Here is a 22,189-nt window from a genome sequence, read left to right on the forward strand (position 1 = left end):
AAACCTTTAGTCCTCTCAACCTATTTTATCTTCTTAGTTTTATCACTTTCTGAAATTATTCAATAATTCATCTCCAGGCTATTCCCCTTAGAACGTAAGTTCCCGGACACCCCCGTTAGCCGCAGCATCCTGGTGTCCAGAACCCTCCTCGTCCCTAATAAACCCTGAGCAAACGTGAAGAATTAATGAAACCCAGAAGACCTGGATTTCCCCTTCCGCTTTAAACACCCGACACGTGAACGGGCCTGGACAGCTCCGGCGAGTACGCGCGCGAGAGCGTTCTGCCTCGCCATTGGCTGCCGTGTTTGCCGTTGCTGGGGCAACCACTGTTTCCAACCAGTCGCGTCGTCGCTCCGCCGGGCCCCGCCCCCTCTCGGCCCCGCCCCCGGCCAGGAGGCCCGGCCCTGTTGTAAAAGCGGCGCTCGCCCTTTAAGCGGCGGGACTTCTGGTCAACGTCGTCCGCGGCCGCCGGAAGGGGAAGTTTCGCCTCTAAACGCTGCCTCGCTCGCCCGAATTCGGCGGCGCCACGTCCGCCGGTCCCCGCCTTCTGCACCGCAGCCTGGACGGCGTCCATCGCGGCAGCGTCTACTCGCGGAGCCGGCCGCGGCGGGCCGGGGCCGGGGCAGGGTTAGGGTGGGGCCGCGCACGTCCTGGCCGCCTAGGGAGCGAAGATGTCGGACATCGGGGACTGGTTCAGGAGCATCCCGGCCATTACGCGCTATTGGTTCGCCGCCACCGTCGCGGTGCCTTTGGTCGGCAAACTCGGCCTCATCAGCCCGACCTACTTCTTCCTCTGGCCCGAAGCCTTCCTCTACCGCTTCCAGGTACTGCCCGATCGCGGAGGGAGCGGACTACAGGCCCCAGGGGGCCCCGCGGCGGCGGAGCGTAGACCGGCGCGTGGCGGGAGCGCGGTGCCTGGTGGGATTTGTAGTGCGGGGTCTCGAGCGCTTTAGGGTGGGGGGGTCCTGTAGCCCTGGGGGAGGGTTGCTTATGGGGTCTGGGGTCCTGGGCTGGAGACGTGGAGTCGTGTGTTGGGCGCCGGAGTCGGGGGGGGGGTGGGAACGGGCTGATCTCGCCCTTTGTATTAAGGCAGCGCTTCCCTCCACTGCACTCAGGAGGAGGCAGTGGAAGGTAAGTCTGTGAGAGTTGTCAATGTATTGGAAGTGGGTGATTAGCTGCCAGGATGGAGTAGGTGCACTCTGACCCCCTCCCCCCCGACACCCACATGGGGGGCTTGTAGATGTCCACTTGTCCAACTTGCAGTTTGGGTCTTTTCCATGTTAATGGATTTTATTTCTCTGTAGGAGTTACTTGAGATCAGAGGTCAGAGGTGCAAAGAGTAAATTTATTTAACTGCCTTCCCCTTTGACCCCGACCGACTATCTGGCATGTAATAGTTGAATGTATGAAAAAGTGAAATTAATGGAAGAGTTTGTTATTTTGTCAAGCGTGAATGAAACATTCCTGGTCGGAGAATGTTCATTGCGTAGAGGTTATCTCTATTCACCGGATTCTGTGTTTAAATGTGGTTTAATGTCAGATACTAAGGTCTGACTTCAACACATGACTTGGCTTGTGGATAACACTGTCTTGTCTTTCCCTTCTACTTGGCTATTTCTTATTTATTTTCCTGAGTCTTAAATGTTGTGATGTGCTCCGGAGATCAGCTTTGAAACTTCTTCTCTAGACTCTCCCTTGCTGTCGGTGATCTTATTTAGCTTTAAGATGTTAAATACTTATAAAAGGAGGACTCTAGGACAAATATGAATATTTTCAGTCCAGATCTGTCTCCTGATTTCCGCATTTGTACATCTTACTATTTGAAATTGCTGCTTGGATGCCCAATCGTTATCCCCATGCCCTTCCCCCCTTTGCCCTACATGTAAATAGCAACTTTTTTTTTATTACAGGTCAAGCTAATAGTAGTAGTGGAGTCATCCTTGACTTCTCTTTTTCTCACACTTGGCAGTCTACCAGCAAACTCTGTTTACTGTACTTTAGATGTAGAACCAAAATGTAATCTGTTTTCGTTCTCCATAGCAAGCCATTTTCATTCTAGTCCTGTTCATTTCAATCTTTTCTCTAGACAGCTAGAGTGACCTTTCTAAGACATAAATCAGGTCCTGTCAGTCCTCTGTCCAGAACCTTCCAATGTCTTCTCAATTTGATGAGGAAAAATACAAATCCTTTCAGCAGTCAGCAAGGCCCTGACTTCTTCTCTGACCTCCTTCCCTCCTCTCCACCATGAATATTAGGTTCCACAGTGGAAATCTTCACTGTTATTTCAGCAACTAACTTGATCTCTCCTCAGGACCTTTGCACATGCCGTTTCTCTGCCCAGTGAAGATACCATGATTAACCTCTTGCCTCCTTTAATCTCTGCCAATGAAGATACCACGATTAGCCTCTTGCCTCCTTTAATCTCTGCCCAAATTTTGGAAATTTTGCCTTCCTCTTGTAGTTTCTGGCATGATGTCTCTGCCAGTACTGCCTGCACCCATTTCATGTCTTGGGATGAGATAACATTTGCAGCACCTTATCTGATTGCCCTAAATAAAATAATACTACCCTTCCTTCACTCTTGCTACATATTACCTTTTGGTATTTGTGAGTTTGCTTCCCTTCAGAAAATAAGGCTTCAGGAAAGCCAGCTCTTTGTCTCATTTATCATTGTCTTTGTACCTGGATTAGTGCCTGGCACATAGCATTTGCTTAAGACGTTGGTTGAATGCAAGGAAGTAATTGGACACTTGCTAATGCTGGGCACTGGGAGGGTATAGTAGTGAATATGACAGTCATAACCCCAGCTTCTCTGAAGAAAATAGTGAAGAGTGACTTAAGGGGTGTACATTTGATAGAGTGTTGCAGAAGGCCTTAGAAAAGGTAGTTGAGCTGAAATCCGAGTTATGAGGAGCCAGCTTTGGGAAGAGCTGGCCTCGGAACAACTTCCCATTTCATGTCTTGGGATGAGATAACATCAGTATTGTGCTTCTCCAGATGTTTTCTTACTCCGCTTCCCTCGTCATCCTGAGATCAGTGTTCCACCAATTTATAGACAACTGCAATGTTAGTTTCAATTTCGGTGAGTTAAAGATAGTGCTAAGCTCTCTCGTTTAACTCTTTTGCATAATATCTACCAAAACACATAGTTAAGTATTTAACAACATATTTTTGAGGGTGATTTCTTCCAAATTAGTTATGGCATATTATTTTTCCTTTTCTGTTAGAAAAGGAAAATTTCAGGTGGTTGAGTCATGGTCTTCAGGCCTTGCTTAGTCCCTTACTAGTTGTGTCCTCTTAGGCAAGTTAACTTTCTGAGCCTCAACTTCTTTACCAAAAATTGGGGATAAATTTAATACCCACATTAACTCTAAGTGTTAATTCTGTTTTAACTCCATTGAACTCCATTGATGATAACATATTCCATCAATTTAATAAGATTTTTTGGAGGGGGAGGAAAACAGAAATTACACTAAATGAATATATGGACTATAAGACACATTCTAATATTAGAAACACAAAAATGTGTATCTTCAAATTAAAGAGATGTTATCTGTTTCATGCCTCTATTATATACAACTCAAAGAAAAGTGTGTATAAAGAACCCAGTAAATAGTCTGATAAACTATTAAAAATGGTGCCTCTTTTATTAGCCAATAATAATTCTCACCATTGTGACTCTTTCTCCTTGGGCACTAATATTCTAGTTTTGATTTGTAACTGAAATGGGAAATATTACTGCTGCAGTATTATCCCATTTTTTGTATTTTTAAAAGCATCCTGATTTGAAATGGGGAAATGAAAACTCTCAATTTCTCTAATTTGTTTCCAAGAATAATAAGAAATGACACCACTCAAATTTGTGTTTGGGCCTGGTGCTAGACTTTTGCTATGTTATCACTTTTAACTTCAGCAGCCCTTGCAGAGTGATTTAAGAGTGTGTTGGGTAAGAGAGACATGCACACAGAACTGGAAGGGGGAAGAACTCAGCCTGTAGGCCGGGTGTAGAAACAGCCTCAAGGTTTGGCTCTCGAACTGTAGGCCGGGTGTTGGTTGTGTGCAGCTTTAAATTCTCTTCTTTGTGTCCTGTCCAAGGTGGACACTTCTGCTGTAGTCTTAGATAAGGCTGCCGGTGAGATCAGAGCTTCATTTTCTAACTTTTTATTGAGTTACAATATACAAGCAGGAAAAGGAGATATATTCAGTAATATGCCAGGCATGTTTACAGCGTGTTGAATTTTCAAAAACTGGGTGCATGTACGCAGGCAGCACCCAGTTCAAGAAACGGAGCATTCAGTGTCCCCCAAACCTTCCTCCTGCTCTCTTCTGGTTCTGTCCCCTCCCAGGGTCGCTAGTATCTTGACTGTTCATGCCATAGATATTTTCACCATGTATGAAAACACATAGGTGTTTTAAAGTTTTCTGTAATTGAAATCTCAGTTTGTGTTCTTTTGTGTCTAGCCTCTCTTTTAAGCAGTGCCTTTTACCAGTGCAATATCACCCATATGGTTGCAAGTGGTTTTAGATGGCTCAGCCCTGTGCCATTTCAGGGTGTAAAAGGCCACGTTCACTTACCATTTTGTGGGTGGCAGGCCTCTGGGCAGTTTCCACTTGGGGCTCTCATGAAGAGCGCTGCTGTGATCCCGTGCATGTCTTGGTGAACACAGGGGTGCATTTCTTTTGTGCAAATCTAGGGGTAGAACTGATGATTTTGAGTAGCTCTTGTGAATTCCTCAGTTGAGACTGAGTACCTTTCATTTATTTTTCTCGCCTACCTGGTGTGGCCAAGATAAATGGCCACACTTTGCTAATAGCATTTGGCCTATGATCTCTGCTCTTTCTTCCTTGCCTGGTGACCAGTGTAGGTAGGCAAGATTTCTTAACTCCAAATCAGCTGCTCCTTACTGTTTCAGAAAAATCTGATTTTGATACTTTAAAACCCTAAGCTGACACTGGGTGGCATTTGTAATTATTTCAGCAGCGGGTTGTTTGGGAGATTTTAGTTCAAGGGTGGCGACAGCCTACTTTCTCCAGAGAAGTTGTTGGACTAGTAACTAGAGATCAGTGTCCTGTGTTTTTTAAAGACTTTATATGCCAGAGAACATGAGGGCCTCTTGCCTTGTTAAGGTGAGAAACTCTGGGCGGCTTACCTAGACTCTACTGAGGACTCAGCTTTCCTCATAAAATAGCTGGGGTGATACTGGTGCTAGCAGCGGGACTGCCAGGGGGTTAAAATGAGATGTTCCTCCATGCGGCTTTCTGCCCAAAGGTCTCTGGCTCTTTGTTCTGCTCTGGCTGTCTCTTTTTTTTAAAGATTTATTTATTTATGTATACAAGAGCTGGGGTATAGGCCAGAGGTGTGGGGGTAAGAGGACTCACCAGAGACAGAGTGGGGAACAGAACAGGCAGACTGACTGAAATACACTGCTGAGGGGAGCAGCGGGCGAGCCAGGAGAGGTCTGCTGCGCCATGTGGGTTGTCTCTTAAGCGATCAGTGAAGGTGTCCAGGATTGAATTGGAGCCTCCACCACTCGCAGCCTGGGGAAATAAAGGCAGTTCCTTATCTTAAATATTCACACATCAGCGAAAGGAAAGGAGGGGATTTAACTGGGGATCTTCAATGGGGATTTCAGAAATAGAATCCACTGCTTCCTTCTGAAGAGGTGAGATGTATCCTGGTGTTTTCAAATTATAATTTTAAAGTAATACAAAAATAATATTAAGTCTTTTAGATCAATGAGAGCAAGTATACCTCAAGGGTAAGCTTAATGAACAGGGAAAGGCGTGAGGTATTTTGACAGACACTGATTTCCAAAGAACAGGTGCACAGTGGCTAAAAATAGCGTCGTGTTGTCTGTGTTAGTGAAAATGGTAGTCAGAAAAAAACTGTGGTTTCTTTTCCAAATTCAGGTCTTGACTAACTTAGAAAAACATGGGAGTAGTTTAAAATGTGAATTTCTAAAAACCAGGTCAGCGTGAGTCTTAAAAGATTGTATTAATCACATACCCACACATAATTTTTTTTTTTCACAAAGCACCTCTGTAATCCACCTTCTTAATACCAACCGTTTATAAAATCCGTGAGATAAGGCAGACATCGTAGAACAAATATCATCAGGTAGATGAGGAAACAGACTCAGATGCAGACTTTGTGAAGGCCAAGGGCTGACCGGCTTCTGGCTTTAACTCCCAGCGCTTTTTATAAGCAGGGGAATGCCCTGGTAGGTTTGCTCAGTGCATTCAGCCTTCTCCAAGTATAGTAGTACTGAGAATTTTAACTAATTGTAATTATGTTTAATAATAATGATGTTCCTTCTGAGAGGCATTGTAAAAATAGGAGTTCGGTAGCGTAACCCTGGAGTCAGGCTGTCTGGGACCGAATTCTTGCTCTGCCACCTACCAGCTATGATGTAACCTCTTCTCATCCTGTTTCCTCATCTATAAAATCTACCTCCTGAGTCAGTGCTTGTAAATGAGCAGAAGAGCACACTGTTGTATTTTTTTTTAAACCATTATCCAAAGTAGGGCAAGTGTTATTGATAGTTTATCATTCCCCTTTTACAAATGGGAAGCAAAGCTCAGGAATTAATGGTAACTTGTAAACTCAGACTTAAATCCAGATCTTTTCAAATCATTTCCATTGCTCTCTCCGTAAGACTGTCCCGTTTCTGTGATAAAGTTGTAAATAAACCAAAATTAATGTTAGCCTGTTTTGTTTTCCTGCTTTAATGTAAGGTTCTTGGGAATCCACTTTTTGGACAGGTCAAGTGCATTTTCCTCCCAAGGGAAGTAAGCACTGAGGATCACATTCCTATACTTGGAGAATGTAACTTGCCAGTTTTGTGTCTGGTCAACCCTCCCCACCCCCAAACACACACACACACACACACACACACACTCGCACACACTACTGAAGTTCCCATTCCAGCTACGCCCCAGTGGTCAGCAATACCTGTTCACTTATTGTACTTATTGTGCTCTTGCAGATCTTTGGGACTTTGTATTTATTTGTCCAAGACCAGGCTTCCCATCCCTTGTGCCTATTCTTTGCTTCTTTGCACAACTTTCCCCGCTGTGGAAACTTCCTAGATACCTAGCTCTCAAGCCCAGAGCCAGCATGACGTTGGCATTCCCAAAGGTCTGGGAAGGACCTACATCAGCCTCTGGTACTTAACATTGCTCCAGAGGCATACTAGCCAGTGAGCTAGACAAGAGAAGAACACAACATGCAGTTTTATTTACAGATAGAGTTGTTGACTTCGAAAGTCCAAGAGGCTCAGTTTTCTAGTATTATAAACAATAACGTAATTCCGCTTTGTGGGTTAGATAGAACAAAGGTAGAAAGCAGTAGCTCCATAAAAAAAAAATATATATAGAAGCTCTGGAAGACTTGTTGATGGGAATTCTATTGCTATCACATGATATAATAAAGGTGTTGATTTTTTATCATGTAGAAAAATAGAAACTGCGACTAGTCAAGGAAATTGTGAGAAATATATAAGAAAAATGGGAAGTGGGTTAATTAGATCGCTTTTCCAGATGTGAAAACACACTATTAAATTAGAAGTTAAAATAGCTTGGTAGTGGTATAGGGATACACTGTCCCAAACATTATAGTGTAAAAGTGAACCTTAATATGAAATAATAAATATGTGGTAAAAGTAGCTTTTCAAATCGGTAGGGAAATGAATGCTTATTCTGCGAATAGGATTGGGAAAACTGAGAGACCATCTGGAAAAATAAGCTCTGTCTTTCCCTTGCTCCTTAGCTGTTCCACAAACAGGTTAAAAGAGCAATGTGAACAGTGGAGAAGTGTCTTAAGTATGATACATGATGGGTACATTTGCTCACATTAAATTAAACTTTTATGTGTTAAAGTATGACAGAAAGTACCATAAAGCATAATTTTAATGACAGACCCAAAAATATTTGTAACAGTGAAAAAGGTCAATTTCTACATAAAGACAGGCAATCTAGCAATTAAACGAAGAAAGAAAATGCTTAAGTTTTCAAAACGTGATTGATGAATAGAAAATACACTAGACTAGGTGGCGAGGGTGAGAAAATAGACATTGGTCTGCCTTTCTGGAGGAAGTAAAAATTGGTCAGATATTTTTGTTGGTGTTTAGAGTGTCTGTCAAAATTGAATGCACACATCTGATACAGCAGGTTGGTTCTGAGTGTGCAAGAGGCTAGTCTAGATTGTCCATTGTGGCATGGGTTACAGTGAGACACACTATTATTTCTTGAAATAAATATAAGAAAATGGGTGCATTGTTGCTGGAAAGGGAACTGGGGACAGATTCTGGAGTGAGACTTCCCTCTGTAGGCTTTTTTGGAGGATTTGTTGGTGGGCGGAGTGGTGATAATTTAAAGTCATGTATCCTTATTGCCTAAAAAGCACAGTGATTTGAGCAAGAAATTGCTATTTTATTTCTACCTTTTGTATATATTTTTTGACAAGGTTTGTCATCACACTATATTCTTTTCCTAAATTCAAGAAAATAACTGAAGAAAAGTTCATGCCAATTATAATCACACAAGTTTGCAAATCAGTGATCATGAGCGCACCTTAGGAAATTGTTCTTCAGTTTTGACAGTGCTCACCATCTGCCTGCTCCCAGGAGGAACTAACCAACTGCTTCTATATATTAATTTTTAAAAATTTGTTTAGAACTAGTTATTGCTTATTTGATGATGCTACTTTATACCACTGATTTGCACATTGGAATGATTATAATTGGGATGAACTTTTCTTCAGTTATCTTCTTGACTTGTATTCCTGGTATCTTGCATTTCTTGTGTCCCTTTGGTAACTCGTCATTGAGAATTGTTTGCAAGAGTTAATTTTTTAGTTAAAAGAAAAAAAAAATCACAGGCTTAAAGAAACTAATACCTGTGTTTATTTTGTTCTGGACAGATTTGGAGGCCAGTCACTGCCACCTTTTTTTTCCCTGTGGGTCCAGGAACTGGATTTCTTTATTTGGTCAATTTATATTTCTTATATCAGTATTCTACACGACTTGAAACAGGTATGTTATCCATAGTTGCTTTAAGTATTATTTCTGTCTAATTTACTAATCCTATGTTTACTTATTAACGTAACTTAGAGGGCAATTAGCACATATAAAGAAATGACATATAAAGTGAATGCTCAGTAGTAGTAACTGTACTTTCGCTCTCCCAGACTCTTAGATAATCAATACAAAACCCTCACAGACTCATCATGAGGTGTAAGTAGCAGTGACCCCATTTGGTAGGTGAAAAAAATACAAGATCATAGGTTCACACATCTTACCCATGTCTCTGATAGTCAAGCTGTCTTGTTACTTAGTTTGCCATCTCGCTCATTTCTGTCACACACCGTCCTTGTCGGTGAATGCACAGTTGGGCTGAAGTGTAGCTCCTAGACTGGTGTTGAAAAACACTCTTTGATACTATCAAAAACCTGAACTTACCCTCTATAATTGAAACGCTCAACTTGAAAATACATAGCTGGGATTAATAGTAGGGTAGTTTATCAGGTGTGACCCACCTATACGGTGTTAAGGACAGGCTCTTTGTGAAAATATTTTCTTAAAGGTTTCTTACTGAACTGTTACTTCCAACATTACCTTATGTACTGTTTTGAGTTGCTTATACTGAGAAGCAAATAAATGAATAACTGCTGTGTGAAGATGTGAGTATAATTGTGTTAAACCTAAATGATATTGAAAAACTTGGCTGACTTCAGAGACCTTATAAATCTGTTGATGGTTCGCTCAGGTTAGAGAATTCTGAACCACTTTTTTTTTTTTTTTTTAAAGATTTATATATTTATTTAAACAAGAACCAGGGTACAGGCCAGATTCATGGGTGGGTGAGAGGATGCACCAGAGACAGGGCCGGGAACAGAACAGGCAGACTGACAACCACATGGGATCGGACCGGCCGGGATCAAACTGGCGCTGCAGAGGTTGTGGACAGCTTCGCAGCGTGGCGCTCAACCGCCTGCACCACCAGGCGAGACCCTGAACCACTTTTAGATCTAAGTCAGTTTGAGACCCGTGAATCAGTCAACTGCAGGGAAATAGAATGATGGGCATTTGGTGTCAAATATCATTTTCTTTAAATTGGCATTTGTGACGAGGTGCTTTTCAAAAGTAAGAAATCATTGTATTAATAGTGTGGCAGATCATAAATGATTACTGTTGGAGTTTAGTGGAGGAAGAAAAGGAGAATCAAGGAAGCAAAATAACTTGATGGGCGTGAAACTCACGACCAGGACTGTCATCTCTGCACCAGGGGTTTGATCCTTAAATCCACCAGGATATATGATTTTCAGTCTCCCTTGTCCTGACTGGACCTCATTATCCTGCTTACCATTCTACCCCTCTGATATAATTTGAAAGTCAGGTGGTTGGAGTATTTTTTTTTTAATACATCAGCAGTAAGTGCTAGATTAAGGATGGATGATTCTGGCACAGTTTTTGAAATTTCTATTATGAAAAATTTTCAAAGATACAAACCCATACCTCTAAATCATTTCCTGTGTTGTAAATCAACATTACCACTATAAAGAATGATACAATAATAAAAGTAGAGAGAAAGGTTAATGAACCTTTTCTTTTTGAGAAAATTCACATAGCAGAAAATTCACTGTTGTAGTCATTTTTAAGTGTACAATTCATTTGTACATTTTAAGTATATAATTCACTAAAGTGGTCTTCAGCATATTACAGCATTATGCAACCATCACCCATCACCCACTATCTCATTGCAGACATTTTCATCACCCCCCCCCCAACCCCATCCCCAAAATCCAGGCAGTCACTCTGAATCCTTCCTCTGGCAATCACTAATGTACTCTCTGCGTGAATTTGCCTCTTGGGGACATTTTATGTATCCTTTTGTGCCTGGCTTCTTTCACTTAGCATGATGTTTCTGGGTGCATCAGTATGATCCCCTTTTTAACCATCACTCACCTTTAACAGTTTCCCTATAGCTCGTCTGATTTTATCTGTGTTCATGCCAGTGGTCTCACTTTTGAGATCTTTCAAATAATGACACCATTTACCTCTAAAAATAAGGACTTACAAACTAAAAATACTGTGTTTAAATTACAGTAATCCTGTGACCACATTTTATTTGTAAAAATGGTCTTGTCTTGGTGACTTAAGGTCCTTGGACCCATTGCGTTATCCCACTAGCCAGCCAGTTAACAAAACTAATTTGGACTAGTCTCTACCCGAGTAAGGCTTAAGAGCACCATGTGGGATTATCAGTCTCACGCATAATCTCTTTTGTTTGCTGTGATTCTCAGAAGTTGCTTCTCACTCTTTACCATCCAGTCACAGAGCATTTTGAAATTCTGGTGCTGAGAGGTAGTTTTAAAAACATTTTTACTGATACCTAATTCACCTCCCATCCACTTCCACTCTTTTAAATATACAATTCAATGGATATTGATGGAGTTGTGCCTCAATTTGTGCCTGTCATTACCTCAATTTTAGAGCATTTCTTCAATGCAAAAAAGAAAACCTTTTTTTTTTTTTTTTTTTTAAGAAAACCTTTTTTCTGTTCCCTTGTTCCCATTGGTAGCCACCCCTATTCCTGTTTAGCCCTTTGGCAATCCACTAATCTGCTTTCTGCCTTTGCTAGATTGCCTGTTCTGGGCATTTCTAATAAATGAAATCATACAATACATAGTCTCCTGTGACTGGTTTCTTAGTGTTGGGTTTTAATGTTCTTCCACCTAACACGTGTTAGCACTTCATTCCTTTTCATTGCTTAATGCTTAATAGGATTCCGTTATATGCATTTATCACAATTTTTTTCTACCTGACACATGTTATGAATTTCCTTTCCTTTTTTAAAGATTTATTTATACAAGCACTGGGCATGGGAGGGTGAGAGAATTCACCAGAGCCAGAGTGGGGAACAGAACAGGCAGACTGACTGAAACACACTGCTGAGGGGAGCAGCGGACGCGGCAGGAGAGGTCTGCGTGCCATGTGGGACCCTCACCAGTGGCTGGGAATCGAACTGGCGCTGCAGAGGCTGCGAGCAGCTTCGCAGACCAGCGCTCAACCGCTGCGCCACCAGGGGAGGCCCTGAATTTCTTTTTAATAAGTCTATATATCATAATTGTGATGAGATGTGGAGAGGAGGGAGGTAGCTGAGCTAGAATGATCATTTCTTTTCTCTTCTAGTCTTGCGGCTTGAGGCATGAGGACTCAGCCTTAGAAGGGAGCACTGGGCTGGTATTGATTAGTCTGCCCAGGAATGAGACAGCCTGGCATGCAGTGTAGTGACCAGAGCTCCTAACCAGTGATTAGATGTCACTGTGCTTCTAACAACCATGACCTTGGTCAGGCACTTTATTTCCTTGTCTGCACAAGGGGGTGTGTGTAGGTCATTCCCGTCTACCTCACAGATGTAGTGGGAGAGCAGTCAAAGGCTGTGGGAAGGTTTGACTATCTCCTCATGCTCCCCACTTCACCCCACATTGTTTCCCATGTGTAATGTCAGCTCCTGGAATGTGGATACTGAATCTTCTCAGGAGGCCCAGTGCTTACAAGAGGTAGCGTGTATGTACCACCACCACTACCACCACCACCACCACCAGCAGCCTCAACTGCCACCACCTCCTGGTACAGTCCTGCTGGAGGAGAAACAACAGTAGGTCCAACAGACCTGCTTCCTCCCTGGTCAGAACTAGTGGTCCAGTGAGGGTGAAAGGATTAACCAAGTAGTCACATTGTGTCACCAGGTCAAGAGGAGGGTCATGTGGGAAAGGCCTGCCGGTGGTGAGGGGCCTCAAGGGATGGGTCTCAGTAGTGGTAGGCTTGACTGTCCTCCCTCTGGGCCCATGTTAGACCATGGTCGTCAGAGCCTGTTACTGGAATTTGGTTGGGAGAGCTCTGGTTAACCTTCCTCAGTGACTTTATAGAGAACCTGGTTTTCAATATTTAAAAAAAATTTCCTCTGCTTTTACTTGAGTGATTTAAAAACATTCCCATTTTGGCTTTCTCTCTAATTTTTTGAAGTTTTTCTCAGCATAGAAGTTACTTTGTTCTGAAATTCTGAACCATGACATTTGGCTTGTTTTTGTTTCCAGGAGCTTTTGATGGGAGGCCAGCGGACTATTTATTCATGCTCCTCTTTAACTGGATTTGCATCGTGGTATCCTTTCGTCTGTTATTTTGGGCCAGAAATAAGCCAGTTTTCCCCCTTTTTTTTCAGGTTCAGGGAAAGAGAATTTTGGACAACATTTCAAACGCCAGCATGTGCATTTTTGTTTACATTAGTTAATAATTAAGAATAAGTGAAGTTGGTGTGAAAAACTGTAGCAGCTCCTACAGCCCGAGTGTGACAATCGCGTGCCATTGCCTTTCTGGGATTTTTCTACACTTGGTAGAGTTTTATCCCCGTTCCCTTGCCTCATTCCCAGTGCCCTGTCACCTCGTGTGTGACAGCTTGTTGACGGCAGCACACGGAGATGCTGCGCCACGAGACAGCTTTTGAAATCTGTGGTCTTTATCAGAACATTAACGTGCAACCAGCTTCCTCTGACTTCATTGCTGTCCTTGACTGGAGGGACCTAAATGTTAATTCAGTCCCTCTGTAAGTCCCCAGCTCTGGGAAAGGACACAGCCCGTCTCTGCCGTGTGCCCAGCACACCTGCCCATTCAACCAGGGACCTTTACAGATGGCAGGAGCAGTGGAGGGGGCTTGAGGGCTCACGTCCTGTGGGGAGCCGGTGGGCTCAGAATCGCCTAGGGGCTTAGCATGAAACTTGAGCAAGAGCCAGAAAATGTGGCCCTGTGGATGTCCATTTCCCTCATTTCAGGGAAGAAAAAAAAATCTCTTTGGGTTTGAACTGTGTCGTGGAGCCCTGAATGTAGATAGAACCATTATTTGTCTCTGAGGGCAAGGTGATACCCTCTCCCACTGAAGAGGTGAAGGTGCCTGGCAGTCAGGGATGGTGTCGGGGCCCGAGCGGAGTCAGGGGTGGAGCAGTGGGTTCCTACCACTTCCTTGTCATCCTGTCGTTTGGTAGAACATTCATCATAAGGATTATTAGATACTTTTGTGTTCTGGGCTGTTTTAAACAACCTGAACTATAGAAAACTGTTTTCCTTCAGAACTGAACTTTGCTAGGTGCAGAATGCTTTGTTTGTCTCTGATCTTTAACTTTACAAACCAAGATTACTGGCTTAGCAATGGATATGCAGGTAAGTGCCCTTTGAGACTCTGTTTGCCCTTTTTTGTTTCAAATTTACTATTAATGGCTTTTGATGAAAGTTTAAATTATATTAACGATGTGATTAATTAGGGGGTATTTTTAGTTTTTAAAAGAGTAAAAACTTATTTTTTATTTTATGATTAGTTGTTATTTTTAATGATATTTATACCATTATTTTGCATCCTTTTTAGTATTTTGATAATATAGGACTCCCCCTGCAGGTGTAATCACCGTAGTTCTCCCACACCAAAGCACCTTAGTCCTCCACCATGGTCTATTGTGCTCTCCCTCTATCCCCCTCCCTCACTCACACAATATTATGTGGTATTTTTAAATGATAGCATCGTGGCCATTTTATCCTGAAGATTTCGCATGACTTGCCAAAGGCATTCATGTTCTCGCTCATTTTTGACTTGTTATGTTTGAATATTGAGAATAATCGTTAGCCAGTATTTTCTATGCATGTATTTGGATCTGCATTTAAGAATTGAGATTATACAGTAAGTAGAAACACTATCACTTAACCCTTTTTAAGTAACAGAGCTTGACTTAATCATCTGAATCCATGTAAAATCATGTAATTGTTTTATTATAGGATTTTATAGCATGTGTTGTCTGGTCACTCAAACACAGGGGTTCACTTATAATTATAATGAGCTGAATTTTTTTTGCCTTTTGAGGACTTGTTTGGAGGGGGGGAGGTAGAGATCAGCAGGCTCGTGTTGAGCTTCTGTTGTGGGAGCCTCTGGGGCCTGGTCTTTACATGTTGATTTCTTTTGCAGTTGCTGATGATTCCTCTGATCATGTCAGTACTTTATGTCTGGGCCCAACTGAACAGAGACATGATTGTATCATTTTGGTTTGGGACACGATTTAAGGTACTTTAACCTAGCTGGAAAAAATTTCCTTTTTGTTGGTGTTTTCAGAAATCCCCTTTCTTCTGCCCAAGGGTGTATTTTCTAACTTGTCCAGAAGAGGTCACTGCAGAGCAGTATACCATAGGCGAACCCCCTGCACCCTCCTCAGCCCCCATCTCAGCCCCCATCTTTCTCTAGTCCACAAAGTCCTTTGCTGACTGTTACTTCTCACTCCCTCTGTACCGCAGTTCCCTCAGACCAGTGTTGCTGGCTGAGCTCATGTATATGTGTATATATATATATATATATGCGATATATATACACACATATATATGTGTGGAATATTTGTGTGGAACCGTTATAAAATCTGTTAACTCTTCCCTGTCACCTACCTACTTTATACTTCAGCTAAAACAGATTGTTTTGCCCCTAAACATATCAGATCCCGTTGTGTCTTCTTTCACAGTTTCCCTGCCCGTAACATCTTTTTTATTTCCTTCCTCATGTAAACCCTCCCTGTTCTTAATCTGAGTTGGGAGTGAACTGTTGCCTGAGTCCCTGCCTGGAATTCGTTTTGCCTTTGGGGTTCTGTGCTACTGACAGCACTGACCACCTTCTGTCCTCGGTGATTTATATGTAACCTTCTCCTTACTGATTGGTGAAGTTCTTGCAGCTCCCTTCGCTTTTGTCGTGATGTCTTCAATCTGGCAAGGGATTCAGCTGCTGAGTTTATCTGGAGATCTGTCTTATTTGGAAGAGTATTAGTTCAAAATAACAATATGTAATGAGATAATAAGTCAGAGTGATTTTGTGAAATATGTGAAAGGAGAACCTAAAAAGATGGGGTATTTGTAGTGCATTGGTAAGCTGTTTGCTAGTTGGAGTCTTGCTATATGATTCTATCATGGGCTGTTTTTGTCAGCATCCATCAGACACCCATGTGTTTTTTGGAGCTATTTGTTAATGTTAACTTAGTGGGGAATGTATTAGATCAGAACTAGAGGCCAAGTACTCTGGGTCTCCAGTTACTACTATATGAGAATGTGTAAGTTGAGATAAGAAATTTTAATTAGATTCATCTGAGAAATTTTTGCAGTGACTTTCTGAAGGATTTATATAAAGCCCTAGCCAGTACATCCTTACCCATGCTAGAACCCCTGTAGCTGTCTCTTTTTTAGGTCTGGTTATTTATGTTTGTGTATTTTTTCCCCTAGGCCTGTTACTTACCTTGGGTTATCCTTGGATTCAACTATATCATCGGTGGCTCGTAAGTGATATTAGATTTATTCAGTTGGAAACAGATTCTTAGAAGTTGTCTGTTATTCTTTATCTTCCTCCTTTGATATATTTAAAACTTGAAAGAAACTCAGCATTGATGAATTGTAACTGTGTATTTATGAAATAATTTCATTTTGATGTTATTGATTATTTGGCTTGGCTTTAAGCACTTTTAGCTTTAAGTGATTGTTATTTTGTTAGCTTGGTGTTAAACACAGTATACTTCTGTGTATATGTTCTGAAAAAATACATTTTTTAAAATTCACTGACCAGATAAATCTAATTTGCATCTGAGATGACTCCCTAGACCTTTGCATAAAATCATTATTTTTTTATTCTTAAGGCATTTCCAAAATACCTTGAAAACTGTTCACCATTCACAGAAATGCAGATTCTCAGGTGTGAAATAGTTTTGTAGGTGGTTTGATAGTATAGAAATTTTGGGCAAACTGAGTCAAATTTTTAATCTGGAATTGTAACTGAGACCTAGGGAAACCTTTAATGCATCCAATCAGAATTTTAAAAGGAGTGTTCAAGACGCAACTACTCTATGAACTCCCATTTCTTTTACTTAAAAATATTTTTAACGTTTCAATAGATTTTAGTGCTAGTTCTTAATATAGCTGGCGTACTTGCTCTGTGTCATCCTAATTTCTACTGCATACTGCTAGGGAGAAATGAATGAATGAGCAAACAGACTCTGCAGAGCCTAGCAAGTTCTGAGCTTGGTAAAGCCTCCTTTACACCCAGACGGGCCGAGTCTGGGAGTAGTAGCTGCAGATGCGGAATTTTCACTGCCAGGGATCGTGCTGCAGGCAGAGACAAAGAAGGATATGAATTGGTAACGTAGGTCTATCAAGTCTCTAAGTGACCTGTGTGTAAGCCGTGGGAAAATTGAAGAAGGTCAGTGTTTGTTTTAGGATGATGTGGTGAAGGTCAGCGTTTCTCAGTGATTTTGTGGTGTCTATACTAAGGGGCACAAGAGGTGAGGGAGAAGTTGGCTGCAAGAAGGAGAGGGCAGGCATTTATTGTTCTTCTTTGCCTGACTCCCATGCTGCTTTCTTGCTGGCCTTCATATCTGCCCATGGTTTGCAGAGATAGTGTTCATGACTGAAAGCATTCAAAAGCTTCCTTTGTAACTTTTCCCAACGCATGAGGTAGGAAGTAGCAAAAATCAATATTTGGAGAATGGGCTGGGGCTTAAGAGGGTCGTCAGAGGGGCTGCTGGCCTTGAAGAGCACATGCCTCATTGTCCAGAGGACAGATTTTCTCTCTCTCTCTCAGAATTTATCTGCCACTCAAACTACCAAGTCACTGGGTAGACCTTGCAGAGCTGGCCCCAACTGCCAGGACCAGCCAGGGGCAGCCCAGAGGGCCTCTTCCTTTGCTGTTCATTAGAATCTGCTGCATCTCACTGTACACCTGAATGTCTTTAATGTGGTTCTTTGCTCACAGGGTAATTAACGAGCTCATCGGAAATCTTGTTGGACATCTTTATTTCTTCCTGATGTTCAGATACCCGATGGACTTGGGAGGAAGAAATTTTCTATCCACACCTCAGTTTTTGTAAGTGTTTTTTTCCCCCTTCTTGTTTAGCAGTGTGTCCTCATAAGTGCTCCATGTGGGGTGGGTGGGATTTACCTGTCTGCTGGAGAAATGTCAGCCAACTGATGACTTGCCCTGGTTGCACTGTTCCTGGAAGGCTGGGATCACAACTCCAGACAGTCCTCATGGGCTCGATTCAGGTGTCCCAGGGCATGTGTCAGCTCTGCTGAGTGGCTGATACTGCGAGTGGCACCTCAGGTGGCTCCGGTGTGAGTGACACTGTGCCAGGAAAACAGGCTGTGTTCTCTTGGGGCATCAGTTTTACCAAGGCCTGGAAGGGGTCAGGGCAAGTTAACTCATTGATTAGCAGTTTTAAACATTTTGAGGTTACAGAACAGAATATTACAGAATGGAATATTTCTAGAACTTTTCAGAGTTAAAATGAGACACTTGAGGTTTGTATAGTCCCAGCCTCCTGGGAATACCTGCTTGTTCTCTGCTTTTTGTGTTCACCGAGGAGGTGAAGGACCCAGCTTTGGTTTTGAGAAAGAACTTGGGTGGGAATCCTGTTCCCCTCATTTATCAGTCTTGATGTTGGGAAAGTCATCATAAAATCTCTGAGCCTCAGTTGGCTAGTCTGTCAGCTGGGGCAGTCCTGTGGCACGGGACTGTGGTGGTGTGGGCACTAGCTCTGATTACCAGCTCTGAACCGCGTTCCCAGAGTTGGGCCTGCACTCCATCTGGGGTGCAGCCTGCCCTACAGTCATGCTCTCCCCCGTTCGGATGTGCAAGGGGAGCTTGTATCAAAGTTTAAGAAAAGAGCAGCAAGCCCTTCACATCTTCTTCATTTTAATGTTCGCAGTTTGTCATTTTGCCAAAGATCAGTGGGGACAGTAAAACATGAATAGGCCCCCGCCCCGCCAAAACAAGGTTGGGGGCAGGTCTTATTTTTATTTTGATAAAATTTCTTTTTAATAGATTAGGGGTAGGATTTATTTTTAATTCTGATATAATCTTATTTTTATTTACGTTATTTTTTTTTTAAATCAGAGTAACTGGTTTATAACAGACAGGTTTCAGATATACAGCCATCTAAATCAACGTCTGTCTATATGCACTACATTAGGTTCTTGGAAGACTTGTGAAATATAAAACACAGAGCAATACACTGTTGTTAGTGAATTTTTTTTTTCCTTAAGAGCAGGAGAAGAAGCTGGTTTCTCTGCTGAGCCTCATGTTGCCTTCAGGCTCAAACAACAAATGACCAGTCTGCTTGGTAATCACTGAAGGGCAGCAACAGCAGGCTGGGGTGTTTGTTCCGGTTTAGCAAGTCAGATGGCAGATGTGTCAATTAAAAAAAAAACAAAAAAACTTGGTGCCTTGGGGGACAGCCAACAATTATGTTACACTAAGTGGCCATATTCTCACTTAACCGGCTTGGAGATCTTTCTCTGGTGTGGGCAGCCCAGGAGAGGAGAGATCCTGGTGGCAAAGCCGCCGCCCGCTGGAGCCTGCCTTCCACTTGCGCTTTCTCTGTGAGTGGAAACCCTTCTGTTAAATTTTGCATAAAGATCAGATGACAAATGTAGCTCCTTGCAAAAGCAGTAACTGCTTTGAAATTATCATAAATTTTTGTTGATTACGTATAATTGGGTGTCTTTTTATACTAATTACTTGCATTTAATTTCACTCGTCGCTTAAACTGTAGAGATGGCTTCCATATTGTCTTACAGTGGGAAGCAAAGCCTTTTTTAGGTGTTCTATTTTATTACATACTTCAGAGGAATAATACTGTACCAGAATGTCATGGAGGTTGAGAAACCAGCACTGGGAAACACATTTCTATGTAAAGATTAAACTGTATTTGTTAAAAGAAGACAGGAGTTACAGAGTTCTAAAATTCTGCATTTCTTTAGAAAAGTACATAGATCCTCTTCCCTACTCAGTGATCTTTCTCTTCTACAGGAAGGGATTCGGGTGGGAACATGAAGGTATTGGGGACAATGTAAACAAGTGAGGGGTCTGGTCAGTAACTGCTGTCACTAGAGCTGCTCTGGTGTCCTGGCTGCAGCGCGAGGCCTTGGTGCATCAGAGGCACAGGGTACAGAGCCCAGAACCAGCTGCCTGGGTTTCAGTCCTGATGGTCATTTTTGAAGAGCTTTGCTCGACCTTGCCTCAGTGACCTTGGTCAAGCACAGGTACTCGCAGTGCTGATCCCCTGGGCACTGCTAGATGAACTGATAAACATGAACTATCTAAATTCATAGATGAATGTATAGACAGGAGGAACCACTTTGGGGTGGGTTGTGTTCATCAGGCTTTTTGCTGAAGACAGGTCACCCCTCCTGGTTTGCTTTTGGTGCCATGAGGAATTTAAACAGGCTTATCAGCTGGATGGTTTCTCATGTGGAATATAAGACACAAAGCAAAGAACAGACAAAAACAAAATACCCCTTGAAATCTGACTGCAGAACCAAGGCTACCAGTGGGGTGGTCTGTGTGGAGGATGATGGGAGCTTTGGTGGTAGGGGTGGTGTGGTAACATACCTCTGAAGAGGTGTGAGCCTGTACCCCTAAATGTATTATACAGTGTTATAAACCAGTGTTACTTCAATAAACATAATTGGAAAAAAAAGAAACAATTATCAGATGATGGTGTCTGCCTTCAAACAAAATTGTAGACATTATGATGCTGTAAGTAGAATCGATTTACGCACATCTCAGGTTATTTATTTATTTATTTATTTATTTATTTTTTAAAAAATATTTATTTATTTATTTATACAAGCACTGGGTACAGTCAAAAGCGCGGGAGGGTGAGAGAATTCACCAGAGCCAGAGCGGGAAGCAGAACAGGCAGAAGGACTGAAGTACACTGCTGAGGGGAGCAGCGGGCAGCAGGAGAGGTCTGTGCGCCATGTGGGACCCTCGCCTGGCGCCGGGGATGAAACTGGTGCTGCAGAGGCTGCAGGCAGCTTTGCAACCCAGCGCTCAACCCTTGCGCCACCGGGGAGGCCCTGGGTTTAAGTTTTCTTACCTTCTCTGTGACTCTTATTAAATCTGTGAGATAGGAAACCAGCTAGCCTCTTTGGGCCTCAGCTTTCCCACCCTCTGTGAGACAGAGAGAACGCAGTCGGAGGGCAGATTATGAATAAACTCGGGAAACGTACCCCAGACTTGCTGCCCTGACTTTGCCTTCACCAGTCTCCCTTGCTGGATGCCTTGTAACCCACTGCGCCATGGAGACACTCACTGGTCAGGGCATGGGCTGTGGACTTGCCCTTTGGAAATGGAATTAGTTTGTCTTCTTTGCTCCAGTTTGATCCGCATTTGGATACATCAGTTTGCAATGTCAGTGGTTCTTTCTCGTGGTTGGTCTTGTGGGTGTAATTCTGTTTCCATGCTATTCTGTGTGAATTACTTTCCTAATCAAAAAGAAAATTTTTTTAGAGTGTGAATTTACCTAAAAACTTTGTAAATTTAGTAAACATAAAAAGCGAGTGCCTTCTGGGGCCAGGGCGTTGTGTGAGGCGTCGAGGAGCTGGGTTTAGATAAGGCCTTGTCTCCAGCCTCCCGTCGGCTGAGACAACTTCCCTGACTAATTGAGTTCACCGTGACGGGTGCCTGGGTGACCATGTGGACGTGACTGTTGTCTTCTCTCCCCTTGCGCGCTCTGCTGCAGGTACCGCTGGCTGCCCAGCAGGAGAGGAGGCGTGTCGGGATTTGGTGCGCCCCCTGCGAGCATGAGGCGAGCCGCTGATCAGAATGGCGGAGGTGGGAGACACAACTGGGGACAAGGCTTCCGACTTGGGGACCAGTGAAGGTGGCCTCTGGCCTGCCCACCCGCTGCTCCGTTCAGACGAAGTTTCCTCCCAGTGCTGGGTGCACTTAACCACCGAGTTCTAGCTCATGCTGTTGGACCTGACCCACGCCGAATGTAATCTTTCAGTCCAAGACACAATTTTTTAAATCCTGAAGAAAAATATAAGTGTTCCTCAAGTTTGGTGATTCTCATTCAAGTCCTTACTGCTATGAAGAACAAATGTCCACTGTGCAAAATCAGAACTGACTATATTTTTGGTGTCATTTCTTCCTTTTCCATCTTGAATTATGGGTTTTGGCAGGTCCTGGTCTGCTGGCACCAAGCTGGGCATGGGGGTTGGGTCACCAAACCCTTGTCAAAGGCACTCTTACCTCTTTCTTGTACACATGCCTCCCTCCTCCTTTTCCCAGCCCCCCAGTTTGCAACTAGAGGAGGTTGCCCATGAAATGATTCTGCCTT

General features: G+C 42.8%; 1 protein-coding gene across 2 annotated transcripts; it reads left to right on the forward strand.

Moving 5' to 3' along the window:
* Positions 1 to 671: 671 nt before the first annotated feature.
* DERL1 (derlin 1) lies at positions 672 to 21,728 on the forward strand (the record flags this gene model as incomplete). Of its 2 annotated transcripts, none has more annotated exons than XM_084229349.1 (8): positions 672 to 824; positions 8,921 to 9,032; positions 13,100 to 13,164; positions 14,190 to 14,216; positions 15,010 to 15,105; positions 16,299 to 16,351; positions 17,818 to 17,928; positions 21,590 to 21,728. In XM_084229349.1, 8 exons carry the CDS (start codon positions 672 to 674, stop codon positions 21,726 to 21,728), a joined length of 756 nt encoding a protein of 251 aa, XP_084085475.1. The 2 variants fall into 2 exon arrangements, with proteins under 2 accessions (XP_084085475.1, XP_084085476.1); XM_084229350.1 differs by having other exon boundaries at positions 17,878 to 17,928.
* Between the last annotated feature and the right edge of the window lie 461 nt (positions 21,729 to 22,189).

The sequence above is a fragment of the Talpa europaea genome, assembly GCF_964194135.1.
Source record: "Talpa europaea genome assembly, chromosome: 3".
Taxonomy (NCBI): domain Eukaryota; kingdom Metazoa; phylum Chordata; class Mammalia; order Eulipotyphla; family Talpidae; genus Talpa; species Talpa europaea.